Below are 18,304 nucleotides of genomic sequence, written 5' to 3'. Positions count from 1 at the left end.
AAGTTAAAAGTGATGAACTCAGTTATTCTCGCACCTTCAACCAAAGCAGTAATGGAGTCGCTACCTAAGAACTGTATTTTAGAATTTAATTCCGATACATTGACTTTTCTTAGAAAACAATACGATTTAGACAAGCCTGGTAGGATTGAAGAAGCAATTTCTGTTCTACAGGAGTGGATAAGCAAACAACCTCACTTTCTTAGAAAAGATTTTCGTGAGTGTTTATTTTCTTTTTATTCTATTTATAAATACCAAGAATTGCAGGCGCTGAGGTAAGATTGGAGTGATTTGGCACTAAATTCTCTCTGCCTACCCTAATTTTATTCTTCTTAATGCATAGTCGGTATCCTGAAACCGAAATTGAGAATTACACTCTATTATATTCTAGAAAAATAACGTTCATTTGCTAATACATACTTAAACTAAGTCTCCAATATTTATATAAACAATTTATTACTTAATCAGGTTAGATATTTTTTTAATAGTAGTTACACACGCGCGGCTTCGCCCGCTTAAGCTTATTGTTATAGTATAGCCAAATTATACAAAATGTTTACGTAAATTAAATAAACCTATGACATTGCTGAAATATTTAAAATTGATTGTGTTTGAATTTTTTCTCATAGTTTGCATGTTTATCAATATTATTAAAACAACATAATAATTGCTTGGTCCACATATATTATAATACTATCTTAAGTTTTATTATTTTGTTTTAGGTTGTTAATATTTTATGCACGTTTCTAAAACATGTACCTACAATGTATATACATATATAAAGTGAGAATAATAAAAAATTACAACTATGTAAACTTACTATTACAACTAACAATGAGGCACAAGGGTGTGACTGTAACGCGACGGTCGTGGGTTCGATCCCCACTCGAGGAAGTGAAATATTTATTTACGTTTATATTTCCATTTCTTCGCTCTGTCTGTTGAGTTCTGCCACTCAACACGCAATGCGTGGACGGCGTAAACTACAAACAAACTGGGTTGTGGAACTGTAAATGCGATAGTAGGTGTTCTCCGCTCCGGTAGACATAAGTTGGGGTTGAGTTTCGCCACTCAAACGAACTCTTAAGGCTTATTCAGTGGGTCTAAGGTTCATATTTATAAACCGCTCTCAAGTCTGAGGTCGATCTTGAGATGCAGTTTTCACAAAAACACATGTAGTTTATTAAGAAAATTGATCTCAAAATCGATTTTACACTTGAGAGCAATTGACAAATACAGGCCTAAATATTACGTTTATATTTCCATTTCTTCGCTCTGTCTGTTGAGTTCTGCCACTCAACACGCAATGCGTGGACGGTGGATGCGTGGATGCGTGGACGGGAACGGAGTGTCTTAACACTAGATTGCCTTTGCCTACCTTGCTGTGTGCGGGATTCAGCGTGAAGCTGATTTATTTATTTCATATGTATATATATATATATATATATATATATATATATACTAGCGACCCGCTCGCGGTTTCACCCGCGTGAACTATGTTATTATTAATTTCTGTCTCCATGACTACGTCCTAGTGACGTCTATGCAAAATTTGAGATTCCTAGCATTTGTAGTAAGGAAGTTTCATACAAACTTTCGACCCCAAAAACAACCCCTTAGAAGTCGAATATTGCAAATTCCTGTCTTAGCGAGCACCTACGTCCTATAAGTAACTCCTATGCAAAATTTGAGATTCCTAGCACATGTAGTTTTTGAGATTTCGTGATGAGTGAGTGACCTTTCGATTTTATATATATAAGTATACTAGCGGCCCGCCCGCGGCTTCGCCTGCGTGAACTACGCTATTATTAATTTCTGTCTCTATGAGTACCTACGTCCTATATGTGATGTCCATGCAAAATTTGAGACTCCTAGCATTTGTAGTAACGAAGTTTCATACAAACTTTCAACCCCAAAAACAACCCCTTAGAAGTCGAATATTACAAATTCCCGTCTTAGCGAGCACCTACGTCCTATAAATAACTCCTATGCAAAATTTGAAATTCCTAGCACATGTAGTTTCTGAGATTTCGTGATGAGTGAGTGACCTTTCGATTTTATATATATAGATATATATACAGGGTGTCCCAGGAGCCAACGATAAAACGAAACCAGGTGATAGACCAAGTCGTGACAGTTATGAGAAAAATATAAAAAAAAATCTTTGTCATGTATTTTTCATATTATATTGATTTTAAAAAATATCGCAAAAACCGACACCCTGTGATGGTTTTTCAAGTCCCAGGACTACAAATATTACTCTTTGTTCATTTTTTTTTCTGTAATGTAATCATGAGTAACCCTTCTGTGAATTACAGTTTAAGATTTAAACATACCTGCATCAGTTTTCAATAAAATGTGGTGTTTTTGCCAAACATTAAATTCAAAATATTTAGTACACCCAACTTTAACCGACTGTACTATAAAAAAAATGTACTACACTGTTTTTGCAAGTAACTTTAAAAGTTGGCGCATTTAATCTGGATTCCGAAATGGTACGACACTTGCTGGATTACTTCTTTGTTGAAGAGAGAAAAATCGAAATACACGATAATCGGGATGACGTTCAGCTTTTTGGTATCTTTTCCGATACATTCTAGCTGCAGCATTTGCGTTACATAACCATTCTCCATGAATGAAATGCATATTGGCAACGTGTCATAGACCTACGATAGAGTATATGGCCTGCGAGAGCCCGGATTCGAGCACTGTTCTTATAATTCCTGGGCCAGCCCCTAAGTCGGATAAGCGTTGCCTGGGCTAAGTGTTTAGTTTAGGGAGGTCACTGGTGTGGTCTGTGATCGCAGGATACTTTCCAAACTCTTATCCGTCTTATAGAGATCGTGATCGATGACTCCAGACTCGTGCATGACGGATCCAAGGTACCTGAACTTTTCCAACTTAGGGGATGACCCAGGACTTATAAGGACAGTGCTCGAGTCCGGGGTCTTGCAGGCGATATACTCGGTCTTTGACACATTGCCAATATGCATTTCATTCATGGAGAATGGTTATGTAACGCAAATGCTGCAGCTAGAATGTATCGGAAAAGATACCAAAAAGCTGAACGTCATCCCGATTATCGTGTATTTCGATTTTTCTCTCTTCAACAAAGAAGTAATCCAGCAAGTGTCGTACCATTTCGGAATCCAGATTAAATGCGCCAACTTTTAAAGTTACTTGCAAAAACAGTGTAGTACATTTTTTTTATAGTACAGTCGGTTAAAGTTGGGTGTACTAAATATTTTGAATTTAATGTTTGGCAAAAACACCACATTTTATTGAAAACTGATGCAGGTATGTTTAAATCTTAAACTGTAATTCACAGAAGGGTTACTCATGATTACATTACAGAAAAAAAAATGAACAAAGAGTAATATTTGTAGTCCTGGGACTTGAAAAACCATCACAGGGTGTCGGTTTTTGCGATATTTTTTAAAATCAATATAATATGAAAAATACATGACAAAGATTTTTTTTTATATTTTTCTCATAACTGTCACGACTTGGTCTATCACCTGGTTTCGTTTTATCGTTGACTCCTGGGACACCCTGTATATATACTGGATGTAACTTGATCGGCGTATCGGTAGTCTACGATTAGAGGACCCTAGTGCCCCATTTCACCCCCATTCATATTTAATGATTTTGAGTGGTTCAGCAGATTTTAGGGAATTTGTTAGATTTTGAAAAAAAATGAATTTTTGAACAATATTGGAAACCTAGAACTTTGGATCTATGACCTTTGGATTGGAACCCTATACCTGGAACCTTGGGCCCCTGCCTTATGACGCTAATTACCTATATGCTTAATAATTGTAATATGTTTTAGCTAAGGATTACTTGGAAAGGACAATTATTATCAGCAAGGGTTCTGTAGAAAAGGCGAAGAAAAAGTTAGACAGAATATGCACGCTCAGAACAGTTTGTCCAGACTTCTTTGGTGTTCACAATGTACATAAGTTCGAGCTACTAAATGACTTGTAAGTGTTGTATGATATTCTTATTTACTAATTTGAGTTGTGCCATTCAACGGAGTGTCTTAACACTAGGTTCTCTCTGCCTACCCCGCTGTGTGCGGGATACAGCGTGAAGCTGATTTAATTTTAATTTAATTTATGTAATTCATATAATATTATTTCGTATTTTTTATATTATCTTTCTATTTATATACAAAAGTAATTGTTAAGACCAAACTTTGATTGGGGCTATTATTTATTTACGCTTGGACTAGTAAAAAGAATGAATTATAATTATTTTCCTACTTATTTAAAAGTCAAAACTATTATAATATACCAAACAAAAAATGTATAAGAAATTGTTAACGAAAAAGTCGTAAATATGTAGTTTTATAACTCACTAGCGGCCCGCTCGCGGTTTCACCCGCGTGAACTATGTTATTATTAATTTCTGTCTCCATGACTACGTCCTAGTGACGTCTATGCAAAATTTGAGACTCCTAGCATTTGTAGTAACTAAGTTTCATACAAACTTTCGACCCCAAAAACAATCCCTTAGAAGTCGAATATTGCAAATTCCCGTCTTAGTGAGCACCTATGTCCTATAAATAACTCCTATGCAAAATTTGAGATTTCTAGCACATGTAGTTTCTGAGATTTCGTGATGAGTGAGTGACCTTTTGATTTTATATATATAGATGAAGTGATTTTAGTCTTAACGATTTTAACAGAGACAATAATAAAGTTTTTATTGCAACAATAAAAATACATGTGTATGTATAATATAAATATATATTTTTACTAAAGATCAGAAAAAAAGGAAACATTTCGGAAAAAGGTAAGTAGTGCCTCCTTTATTTCTCTTACTTTTGTGAGTATTTGGGGCCACTAGTGCCGTATCTCACCAAGACAAACGAAATCCAAGGGGGTACTACTTTCTTTTTCTTCATTCAAGGATTCATCGTTTTTTGAACCCCTAAAACATGAGATCTGGGACCTGGGAGGAACCCTAACTAAGTAGCCAATAGTAGATTGATTATATGCATAATTCTTACAGTTAAAATTTTCTTGTTATCTAAAAACTCCCAATTTCGTCACTTACGCTGACTGATTGTATGATCATATTCCTAGAAAGCTAAAGATTACTTGGATTTGATCTCATGTAAGTTAACCCACGAACAACATACAACTCATTTATTTTTTTACTTTTTTAACCCCACTTGACCACCCCTTTTATTTTTCTTTTTTTTTTGAAGGAGAAACGTAAAAGTTTTTTTTATTCGTATTTAATTTCCAATCCTTTTAGAAGTAAACTTTGACATGAGCTGGGGGTCATAGTTAAGCCACAACCACATAGTGGGTTGTAGGATTGTAAATGCGATGGTTGTAGGATCGATTCCCGCTTGTGGGAAAGATTAAACTTAGCTATTTTCATTTCCCCGCTCCTGAAGACATAAGTTGATTCATAAGTGAGTTTCGCCATTCAGACCAATTCCTAAGGCTTATTCAGTGGGTCGATCTTCAGTCGAAGTCGATCTTGAGATGCAGTTTTCACTAAAACATATGTCATTATCTCAAAATCAATTTTAGCCTTGAGAGCAGCTACAAATTTAGGCCTAAATATTACTTAACTGTTATAATTAGACGAAATACATTTCAGAATTACCACAGAATGTTATTGCCCCAGATCGATTTATAATGACCATCATTTAATGTTGATAACTTTATTAATTATAATCCAATTACTCAACACAGCGATGTCGTTATAGTGCCTGCTCTGGTTCAAACTAATTTCTTCATATAATAAAAGAATATATTACAATATTTGAGTGTGTGTGTTTGAGTGTAAACGCGAGAGGCTTAGGGTTCGATTCCCACTCGAGGATATTAAATATTTGGATAATTTATGTTTTTTTTAGTTTTCCTTTATTGGTCACTCTATCTAGTAATTTGTAACACGTGGATTGACCCCAAGGGCGACAATTTATATTATGCATTTTTCCTCTAACCTACAAGACCGGTATAGACTACCAGTATTTGAAGGTTTATATGTAAATTACGTAATTGTACAGTTTACTGACCCTGCCCTTTTAATTAGTTATATAAATTAAAATAAATAAATCAGCTTCACGCAGTATCCCGCACACGGCCTGCTGTGTTACCCTGGTAGACAGAGGGAACCTAGTGTTAGGACATTCCGTTCCCCATTACCCGCCAAATTCTGGCGGCATTACGTGTTGAGTGGCGGTACTAAACGCCGCGCCTTGTCCCATAATATAGTATTTTTAGGTCAATTAATATGAAATGAAAAGATATTAATTTCTAATTACTATATTAATAAATTTGTATTTAAATGCTTCTCATTCGTTACAGGTACGGAGTATTTTTACCAAAAATAACAAACGATCATTACAGAGTGTTTGTTATGAAAAATGGAGGTAAAAAATATCCAAATGGATTTATTGATTTCTACAGATACCTTTTTATGGTGAGTTTTGGTAAAATTTTTGTGGGTAATTAAAATGTAATCGGGTAATCTAACGTGCAAGATGGATTAAGCAAAGTAAATTGAAATATATATAAAAATACTACTACTTTTCATATTTAGGATATAAATAAAGCTGAAAAAACCTTCTCATGTGTCTTTTTCATAACATTCAATAAATACGTAAATCTGAACAAAACAGTTAAAAAAAAAAGAATAAAAATGTACTATACATACAGACACGTTTTTTATGTCTGCTGCTTTCGATGTTTATAGGGTTCAAAATTTTCACGAGGTTACTTTTAAATATACCTATAAATTTAACTCCCGTTGGTTCCCAAAAATTAACATGCTGTATAAGGTTTGTATTAGGTTCATATTTGGTAATTGTTGGTTCCAGCAATTTGAATACATACAGGCTTATGATTACTGCAACGGGTTAACTCTCCTTGTTGACTATACTGAAGCAAACATAATGGAGATAGTTAAATGTTTAAACCCTGTTGATATGAAAACTGCAGTTACGACAATAATGGTAAATATTGATGTTATTATTTATAAAGAAAAATGCTTTAAATATTTCTTATAGAAGAATTAATAATTTCTTAAACCGTTTTTATTCTATCGGATAAGGCAAATTCGGTGGAAAGATGTTTTCCTCTTTTGAGGTTCTTTTGTTCTCAAAAGAATCTTAATGGAGAATGAAATATCTTAACGTTAAGTTCCCAGGTTCCCTCTGCCTAAAACTCGACGATCGACTTCACTAATTCTGGTGTGAAGTCAAGAACAGTTCCATCTGCAATATGCCGGAGTATTGTAAATTAAATAATACTTATTTCTTGATTTATTTATTTATTCTATCGGATAAGGCAAATTCGGTGGAAAGTGGAACAAAAGAATCTTAATGGAGAATGAAATGTCTTAACGCTAAGTTCAAAGGTTCCCTCTGCCTACAATTCGACGATCGACTTCAACTTCACTAATTCTGGCGTGAAGTCAAGAACAGTTCCATCTGACTACCCTGCAATATGCCGGAGTATTGTAAATTTAAAAAATGCTTATTCCATTTATTACAGGAAGGTTACGGTATGAGGATAAAAGGATTACATTTATTATCAGGTTCCAAGGCTATAGAGGCTATCGTAATTCTTATTAAACAAGTGTTGAGTCAAAAACTTATCGGTCGAATACAAGTACATAAAACTATTGATTCCGTATATGATTATATACCTAAAGATATTTTGCCAGTAGAATATGGGGGAAAAGAGAAATCGTTAATTCAACTTCATGGTCAGTAATATTTTTTAATTTTATTGTAAGATTTATTGTTTGACTCTCGTGTGTTGATAGCGTAACTGAACGCCGTACATTTTCATAATAAAAATAATCCATTAACGTTTAATAATAATAATCAGATCTATATATATAAAAGGACTTGTCCTCACTGACTGAGGTAAAACGCACGCACAGTCGTAACCGCTGAGCGTAGAAACGTGAAATTTGTACAGATGTTTACTTTCGTAATCTGGACATCCACTAAGAAGGGATTTTGAAAAATTTTAACCCTAAAGGGGTGAAATAGGGTTTGAAAGTTAGTATGGAAAAAAAAAAAAAATCGGCACCTATTCTTATAAAATTTGAAATTCAGACTCTTAAAAGTATTTAATTGGACACATGTTTCATGGTTTATTAGAATTCACCCTTAAATACACAAGCGAAGCTGCGCGCGTCCGCTAGTATTAGTATATATTGGTAAAAAAGAATAGAGTTTAATATTTCTTTTTTCTTTCAGAGGAATGCAAAAACACCCTAACTACCAACGAATTCAGCAATTACTTACGTGAAATGAACAAAGCGCGTACCGATGAAAGTTTGAGACAGGGTGATAGCAACCACGAGTACATGGGAACACAGGGAACGTTTAGAACTTTGAATGTGGATTGAAATAAATTAATTTATCATCATTTTTTTTTAATTAATCCTGTTAAAAATAAAATAAATAATCCTGTTAAAAATAAAATAAAAAATAAAGATATTTTTCCGCAACCATTGAGTGTACATTTCTTTTCTGAACTGAAATTAAAATTGTTTGGAACTTGGAACTTGTTTCGAGCGGTCGGTACGGTACTACGGTACCCTGTAAGTGGTGAACATCATGGACCCGCTTAACGTCACTCTGCTGCGATGGTCGCAGGGATGTTGGCCATCAGGGCCACTGGGACCACGGTCCACCTCCTGCCACCGCAATTCATGCAAGATTTTAGTGCCCATGTCTCTCAGCCAGTACCAGTCGAAGAGGAGCAACGTAAGATTTTAGTAAGAGTAGGACATGCCTCGGACGACCTGCATCTCACAGGCTGCGAGCTTCACATAACCCATTCGAGTCCCCACTCGGGCGGAAATCCGTTACAGGATTTCACACACCGCAGATGCAACCTATTGCTAAGACATTCCGTTCTCCACTTTCCGCCCAATTCTAGAGGCATTGAGTTTTGAGTGGTGGAACTCGACACCAGAGCGAAGAAATGAAAATATAAATGTATATGCAAATAAATATTTCATATACGTATACGTAGATTATTTTTTAAAGAGCAAAGTATAGAAAGTGCGACGACTATTAAAAAATGGCAGGAGTTTAAATTCACAAGCAGATTAAATAATATAAAAACCGCTATAATTGAAAAAAAAAACATTTTAAAACAAATCAGCTATTCAATTTGGCAAGTATGCATAATTTTTTTGGGAAAGTGAGAAACGGAGTGCCTTAACACTAGGTTCCCTCTGCTTACCTTGCCGTGTGCGGGATACAGCGTGAAGCTGATTTAATTTAATTTGATTTTTTAATTTAGTAACGCTACCATCATTACATATTATTTGTGAAAAATATTTTTGAATAGTAAATTCAAAAGTAAGAAACTTAGTTTGTATTACTGAATCAATTTAAGGAATTGTAGCTAAAATTTTTTATAGCTTATGGATTATATATTATGGTCCTTGGAGTGGAGAGGTGGCTGAAGAAACTTTATATATTTTAAAAAATATAGTAGTATATTTATTTTCATCGATTGGTGTAAAAAGTTACCTTGGGGTTACAATATATATAATTTTTATAAGGATCTTTTAATATTTTCAAATATATGTATATATATATTATATTATATGACCAATGTAAAAAAATAAAAAACATTTTTCGTTCAACAAAAAATAAAAATCGTTTTATATAAAAATAAACAATATTTTTATATAAAACGATCAATATAAAAAAATACATGGTACTTTTTTATTTATAATCGTTTTACATTTTAAGCTAACTATATAAAATTTTCAACATTATACAGATTGGTCCAGTGAATTCGGTTTTTTTAAATATCTAATATTTAAAAAATAATTTTTAAGTATCTCGTACATAGCAGGATAGACAGAAGGAACCTGAAAAACTTGTATTAAGATATTCCGTTTCCGTTGTCACATTTTTCCCACCGTTTCCCACTTTCTCTTTCTGTTGCTGAATTCTCGAGGCATTGCGTGTTGAGTGGCGGAACTTATCGCCCCGCTTTGCCTCGGTACCGGTTTATTTAGCTTCACGGTGTTTTCCGTATATAGCGGTGTAGGCAGAGGTAACCTAGGTCTGAGATTCTAGAGGCTATGAGTGGTAGGACTCAACGCCGCTATTTGCCTCGACACCACAGAGAAGAAATAAAAATAGTATATAGTATCCTACGCCACGTCTGGACCCAATGTCTCTTTAAATTAACAAAGTACATCCAAATATTAGATATATATTTTTAGAATATAAATGGAAAACTGGGCTAACCATTAAAAAATACTAATTTAGAAAAAATATATATAAAAACAAAACCAATACACATATATATTATATACCAAGAAGATTCATTTAGCAAATTCTTGTTTTGCAAGTTTAGTATACTTTAAAGTCACTCTCAAGAGATTTTTTTAAAAAGCTCGTACCTCATCAAGGTATCTGATTGATATCAAATAAAGTGGAGAACAGAGTGTCTTAACACAACATTAGGTTCCCTCAGCCAGCTGGTTGAAGCTGATTTAATTTAAGAAAAAGCCAATAAAAATAAATAAGTATTGACGTTTGTAATTTGATTTGCGACATTTCATAGCTCACGTTTCGCTTTATCTGCAACACTAACTTTACCAAATACATAAAAGGCATTTTAGTAGGCTAAGCGACTGAGTCATTGGTGGACGCTCAGCCAGTACAGCAATGGAGTCTCTGCCTCAGAACTGTATTCTTGAATTTAATCCAGACACACTAAGTTATCTAAGAAAACAATATAATTTGGACAGTCCTGGGAGGATAGAAGAAGCTATATCAGTACTACAAGAATGGATATATAAACAGCCGCACTTTCTTAAAAGGGATTTTCGTAAGTTCTGTTTATTTGTTTTAGTATTTGGAATTCGGGCAGAGAGTTGAGGATGGAGGGTTTTGGCACTATTATGACATAGCTTTTGAGAGTGTTGTTATTGATGGATTATTGTCATCCATTAAGAGATGTAAAGAGAAATTGTGGAACCTTTTTACATTTAAATTTTATCTATTATTATAAATATATAGTTAAGTTCATGTATTTTTTTTTCATATTTATTCAATTTATTTTTATCTAAAAGTTCTATAAAAAATAAATAATTAAACTATATAAAAACAAAATAATAATAGCATAGATAAATATATTATAAATGTTTACATTGCTTAAATATTTAAAATTGATTGTGTGTGCTTATTAATATGCATGTTTATTAAAATTACTTGTACTAGATAATTATTGTTCTCATATAACTTGTGTTCCTCGCGTCTGTTTTAATATATTTTACGTTTTAGGTTTTTTTTTCAGCTTCCCGCTCTATCCCGCATTTATTAGAGCTTAAGCTTAAGCCATTCCGCTCCCTATTTTAGCCCGCATTCTGGATGCATTGCGTGATAAGTAGCAGGACCCAACGCCACGTTCTACCTTGACACCAAAACAAATAAATGAAAATATTTAATATTTAATTTCCTTGAAAAGGAATCGAACCCACAACCCTTCGCGTTTACAATCACATACTTGTGCTCGTGCACCACTGGACGACTTGCCTTATTTTTTTTCAATAATATCCGTTTTTATGCATACATGCTCTTCAAGACATGCATAAAATGCATATTATAGTAAATATATATTTTTTCATTTTAGCTCAAGATTATTTGGAGAGGACAATTATTATAAGCAAGGGTTCCGTTGAAAAGGCTAAAAAGAAATTGGATAGAATATGCACACTTAGAACAGTGTTTCCGGAATTTTTTGGGGTTCACAATGTGCATGAATACGAGCTACTAAATGACTTGTAAGTGTTATACCATAATTTTATATCTGTAGAATTAAAGAAAATATGGGGAACAGAGTGTCTCAACACTAGGTTTCCTCTGTCTACTGTCCAGTGTGTGCTCTTTCTCTACTAACTTAGCGACAGAACAACTTAGACAGCTCAAAATAAAAACAAATCGACCTAGAAAGTTTATTCTTGATATGTTAGCGTAGGGACTAGGAAACCACTATGGGAAGATTCTCCAAAATTCCAAGAGGATCGAAGAAATCAACATTTAACTTTTTACAGTTTACGCAAGCAGAGTTCTGGGCTGCAACTTGTATATTATATACATTTTTTTTTCTTTTCAAGTTCTTATTTTTAGTTAATAAAAATAGTGTGTTAAATATTTAATGTATAAAGCTGTCAATTCATAACTACATACCTACATACCTACATCCATACCTATATCATAAATTCGAAAGTAACTCTGTCTGTCTGTCTGTCTTTTACGCAATCAGGGACAAACCGCTAATTTAATTGTGATAAAATACTCATATAGAGATACTTGAGGGTCTCGGGATGAACATAGGATACTTTTTTTTCTCATATTTGTAATATTTTCGATATATACCAATATATTAAAATACTTATTAATTTGACATGCAATTTATTCCGCCATGTTAATAACAAGTGTCGTTGCCAAGCAACGATTTGCAAAGTTTGTTGTTAGAAAACGTCACCCAAAATGAGCTTGCTTAACGCATCTCTCTATTGAAAACTGAAAATAATGTCATAAATATATTTAATAAAATTAGTACAGTTCAAGCGGGCGTAGCCGCGTACAGGTCCACTAGTATAATATAAGACATAATAATAACGCTAATAAATGTATTTTTTTATAATAACTTATATTTAAAAATGTAAAATTTATTATCTTATATAATAAAAATATATATCAGTATACGCTAATAACGCTAACAACGATAATAACACTATTTTGATTCAAATCTTGGATTTTTTAAATTGGTAATTTACATATAAGTTCGAATTCAACTAATATAATGATAGTAACCTGATGTCCTTGCCACGAAAGTCAATGAAATATAAAAAAAGATAGCTGTCAAGTGTGTGTTTTGGTAGTGTTCTTATTTATCAGCTTCACGCTGTATCCCGCACACAGCGGGGTAGGCAAAGGGAACCTAGTGTTAAGACACTCCGTTCCCCACTTTCTGCCGAATTCTGGAGGCATTGCGTGTTGAGTGGCAGAAATCAACGCCGCGCTTTTGCATTGACACCAGAGCGAAGAAATCGAAATATAAACGTAAATAAATATTTCACTTCCTCGAGTGGGGATCGAACCCACACCGCGCGTCGGCCTCGGGTCTGTGTTTTGGTAAATGATAAATTTTTGTTAATTTAAGCCTACTAAGACGAGCCAAGGTTACAACTTGGTGAATATGACGTCAATAGTACATTTATGTGTTTAATTTTGCATATGTTTTGAATATATTAGATTTCATTGATATGTAAAAATATCGCATTTTAGCCACAGACTGATAATCATCAAAAGTCGTAAATTATGTATTTTTTAAAGTAGTAATAGGCTAAATTTCTTGTTATAGAGAAGTAGGGAACACTTCCTTAAGGTTCCCCATGTTCAGAAGTGGAACTAAGAGTCACGTTTTTCTTTTTTACTAAAGCGAGAAAACGAAATTAAGTATGTTCCCCTAGTGGGAACCCACAATCGAACCCACACCAATCACCACGATTGTTATTTAGGATAAAGCGTCAAGTTAAAAGAAATTAGTATTCGATTATGAAATATATGAACTACTAGTGGACCCGGACGGCTACGCCTGCTTGAACTATAGGAATATTTATTAAATATTACATAATATATTTATTTTTATAAGGATGAATATCAAAATATAAGTTCATTTTGGGTGACGTTTTCTTAAAACAACAAAGAAACTTTGCAAACCGGTGCTTAGCGACGACGGTTGTTATTAACATGGCAGAATAAATTGCATGTCAAATTAGAAATAAGTATTTTAATATATTAGTATATATGTATAATGTAATGTTATATAGCCTATAGCACTTTTGGAGAATGCAGCTTTCATACAAAACAAAAACATAGTAAATCGGACCCGTAGATCCAGAGATCTTAGCGTTCAAACAAACAAACAAACAAACAAACAAATAAACAAACAAACAAACTCTTCCGCTTTATTATATTAGTATAGATATTCATATATTTTAGCTTCATTCTGATCATTGCATTAGGTATATAAATATACATTTTTTTCAAGCTTCCCGCTGTTGAGTAGCGGAACTCAACACACCCATTTGCCTAGACTCCAGAGTTAAGAAATAAAAAAATCTAATATTTCTCTTCCTCAACAGAGGATCGAACCCATAACCTATCTCAGTTATAGTTGGTGACCCTGCGCCAACACTGACCTCTAAACCCTTGCAGATATTAATTCGTAATTAAATACAACAGTTGATTACAATATAAAGTAATTCATTAATTATAATTAATAAAGCCTTGTCGTGTTATTATATGATTATACGGAATTCTGATGCCGGATGTTTTCCTTGCATTGTTTAAAAAATTAAAAAGATGTTATTCAATTTTTTTTACAATATGTTTGATTTTTATCTTATATATATATAAGTTATTTTTTGTATGAACAAAAAACTGTTTTTGGATAAAGTCTTACGTAATGCTTCATGCAATTTATTAAAACAAAAAAATATATTATATTATACTAGTGGACCCGAACGCGGCTACGCCCGCTTGAACTATACGAATATTTATTAAATATATATATATTATTTTCAGTTTTCAATAGAGAGAGACATGCGTTAAGCAAGATAGATAGATAGATAGATAAAACTCTTTATTGCATACATAAACAAACACATAACTAAATAGTAAGACAGAAGACATAGAGTAGCATGCAAGGGCGACCTTATCACTATTAGTGATCTCTTACAGGTAACCTTAACTAACATAAACTTACGATAGAGCAGGATATAACGGTAGTGCATAAGTAATAAAGAGCGATATGAATACAAATAAATAACATCATAATTTTTCAAGCTCATTTTGGGTGACATTTTCCAACAAAAAACCTTGCAAATCGTTGCTTAGCAACGGTTGTTATTAACATGGCAGAATAAATTGCATCAAATTAATAAGTATTTTAATATATTGGTATACAAATATGAGAAAAAAAGTATCCTATGTTCATCCCGAGACCCTCAAGTATCTCTATATGAGTATTTTATCACAATTAAATTAGCGGTTTGACCCTGATTGCGTAAAGACAGACAGACAGACAGACAGAGTTACTTTCAAATTTATAATATAGGTATGGATATTACCCAACCATGGCGCAGGAGAAGGAAGTGTAACTGTAAATGCGATAGGTTATGGGTTCAATTCCCACTCGAGGAAATATAATAGTTTTCATTTCTTCGCTCTAGTGTAGAGAAATACCAATAAAAAAATAAAGTTATAGTGGCTCAATCTTCAGTGAAAAATATGAGAAAAACTTGGCTATATTCATAAATTCAATTGGCTCGGACGGAACAGGACAGACAGACAGACACTTTCGAATTTTCAACATTAGTATGGTTAAACGCATTTTATTATAGCAGTTAAAAATGACCTTCACCGTATTTTAACTTGCCCTCTTACTAATTTAACATGGTACTTACTCAGAAGCTCGTAGAATATCATAATTTTCGATACTAACCTTCGTTTACGATAGTTCTGTACTGGTTTTAAAGGTTAAAGTTTAATGCATAAACAATAAAAACATCATTTTGCAATGTGAAAATTAATAACAGGAAAAAAAATATAAAATATGTCGTTTTACGATACAATGGTAAAGAGAGCCAACCCATATATTAGAAGTTTTGAGAAAAGATATAATGAAAATTTTATTCAAAATAATAAATTAGATTTTAAGATAGCTATTAACATTTTTTTTGTAAAAATCAAAGAACTTTAATAATATTTTTTAGGTCGTCAGTGGGACAGTGTCTAACCGTAAGCGCGATTATAGTGGGTTCGGTTCCGCTTCAGGGGAATGTTTGTATCTTGTAATTCACTGTGCATTAGTCACGGTGCTCTCCATTCTCCGCCAATTTGTTTTGTTTATTTCGTCGAGTGAGAATCGAACTCACAACCTGTCGTGTATACTCTACTAGTATAGCAGTAACTTGGTATGACGCCTGTATTTAAAAAGCTTTATATTCTTCTACAGGTATGGAGTTTTTTTACCAAAAATAACAAACGATCATTATAGAGTATTTTTTTTGAAAAATAAAGGTAAAAAATATATTAATGGATTTGCGGATTTCTACAGATACCTTTTTATGGTAAGTTTTGGCAATGTAGGCTTACTTTATTAAGAATAATAAAGTAAGCCTACATTGTGATAAAATATCTATAAATAAATAATTAAGTATAATAAATTAAAATAAAAATTTTTTTTAGCGTCACGTTGTCCTGCACACACTAAGGTAGGCAAAGGGAACCTAGTGTTAAGACATTTAGCTTATAAATTTACGTCGAATTCTGGAGGCAATGCGTGTGGCGTGGCGGGAGGACTCCAGGGAGTGATATAGCAAGGCACTTACTTTTGACATAGTTTCTAGGCCGGCGCGTAACGTGGCCAAAGTATCTCAAATATCTCAGCATCTTCATTTCTGAGAAGATGCTCAGGAGAGTGTACCCGAGGTAGTGATGGCTAGCATTCGCTGGCGTATAAAAGAATCGGTCGAATGATGGCTCTTGTATATGAGCCCCTTGAGTTCGTGCAGTACCCTGCGGTCGCAGACCAGTGAGGTCGGCCTTCGATGTGTGTCGATACATTATCGAGCATTGAAGGATGAAAATCCCTAGTAAACCCCTACTGTAACCTGGAAGGGTTTAGTGTCGCCAACAGCCGTCCTAGTCATGAAAGCGGAATGCCTAGACCTCATGGATCTTGAATTTGCTGGCTTTTAGCACTATTGAACACTAAAATATATTTATTTACTTTGTCCTTATAATTATAACTTCTTCTAATAAAAATAAAATTCTTTTCAGCAATTTGAATACATACAGGCTTATGATTACTGTAATGGATTAACTATCGTCTTTGATTATACTGAAGCTAACATAATGGAGACTCTTAAATGGTTCAGCCCTGTCAATTTAAAAGATGCAACTACCACTATAAGAGTGAGTGATGAAAATATTACAGATTCTAAGTAAATTAATAAGTTTTACAAGATAGAAACAGAAAAGGAGAGAACAGAATATTTTGGTACTAGGTATTCTACCCTCTCTATATCTCTACTACAAAGGAACTGAAAAATATGAAGGGACTATAATGGGCTTTCATCATATCGTTTTAATAAAGAAGATATATTAGTACCTAGAATTCCAGCAAAAGAATTCAAGAAGTGTTAAGAACACTGTTTTTTTTCTGTCTACCCTACTTTGAAAAAGACGTTACTTTTACATTATATATTTTTTTTATTTCTATTATTACAGGAAGGCTACGGTATGAGGATAAAAGGATTGCATTTGTTATCAGATTCCAAAGCTATAGAGGCAATCATTGCTTTATTTAAACAAGTTCTGAGCGAAAAACTCATAGGTCGGGTACATGTACACAAAACAATTGAGTCCCTTTACGAATATATCCCTAAAGATATTCTGCCAGTAGAATATGGTGGAAAAGAAAAATCGTTACTTCAACTTCATGGTGAGTAATGGCGATATTTTTAAAGTATTTTACATTAATAACATATTCCGTAAGACTTGAGGTGGAATCGGCCTCATGTCCGCTTAACACCGGCGCGACACACACTCGCGCTTTACCTCTGATGCAGGGCTGTCTTTAAGCAAATACACTCGGGGGATTCGCTCTAAAATTTAGCGGATAGTGGAGAACAGAGTGTCTTAACACTGGTTCCCTCCGCCTATCCTCTATATACAGGATACAGCGTAAAGTTGAAAAAAAGAAAATTGAGCATAATTCTAACATTCTTCTTTCAGAGGAATGCAAGAACGCCCTAACTTCCAACGAATTCAGCGATTACTTACGTGAAATGAATAAGGCACGTACCGATGAAAAATTAAGGCAGGATGACAACCACCAGTACATGGGGACTCAGGGTACTTTTAGGACTTTGAATGTGGATTGAAATAAATTAATTTGGTAGATAGTGCCTTTTATTTAATAACCATTCACAACTCTTTTTTACTCTTCTAAACTGCTGTGTGAGGCTTTTCCTACGTTGTATACAATAAACTTTACCAAAAATTAAGAATAGAAATTCTATGAACATTTATTATAATTTATGGTATTGGTTGCACATACATATTTTTTTTTTCTATTAGTTCCACCCTATATCCTGCATGTAGCAGGGTAGGTAGAGGGAACCTAATGATAATACATCATTATGACAAGGAGTTGTTCTGGTCAATAGTTATGTTCACGTGCTCGATATCATTGACCTTTCATTGGTTGCTATA

At 33.6% G+C, this 18,304-nt stretch overlaps 2 protein-coding genes across 2 annotated transcripts; both read left to right on the top strand.

Moving 5' to 3' along the window:
* Positions 1-13: 13 nt before the first annotated feature.
* On the top strand, positions 14-8,462 carry LOC146540599 (uncharacterized). The gene is made up of 6 exons (XM_085201960.1): positions 14-214; positions 3,830-3,980; positions 6,330-6,444; positions 6,842-6,976; positions 7,518-7,731; positions 8,234-8,462. Exons 1-6 carry the CDS (start codon positions 52-54, stop codon positions 8,383-8,385), a joined length of 930 nt encoding a protein of 309 aa, XP_085058086.1. The 5' UTR covers positions 14-51; the 3' UTR covers positions 8,386-8,462.
* A 2,178-nt stretch (positions 8,463-10,640) lies between these two features.
* On the top strand, positions 10,641-17,992 carry LOC146540598 (alpha-tocopherol transfer protein-like). Its single transcript, XM_085199346.1, has 6 exons — positions 10,641-10,841; positions 11,646-11,796; positions 16,041-16,155; positions 16,868-17,002; positions 17,318-17,531; positions 17,825-17,992. The coding sequence occupies exons 1-6, from the start codon at positions 10,679-10,681 to the stop codon at positions 17,971-17,973; spliced, it is 927 nt and encodes a 308-aa protein (XP_085055472.1). The 5' UTR covers positions 10,641-10,678; the 3' UTR covers positions 17,974-17,992.
* Positions 17,993-18,304: the final 312 nt, after the last annotated feature.

Source organism: Heliconius melpomene, chromosome 2 (genome assembly GCF_056956725.1).
Source record: "Heliconius melpomene rosina isolate 202511_hmr_F chromosome 2, ASM5695672v1, whole genome shotgun sequence".
Classification (NCBI taxonomy): domain Eukaryota; kingdom Metazoa; phylum Arthropoda; class Insecta; order Lepidoptera; family Nymphalidae; genus Heliconius; species Heliconius melpomene.
This window is presented reverse-complemented; position numbering and strand designations above follow the sequence as displayed.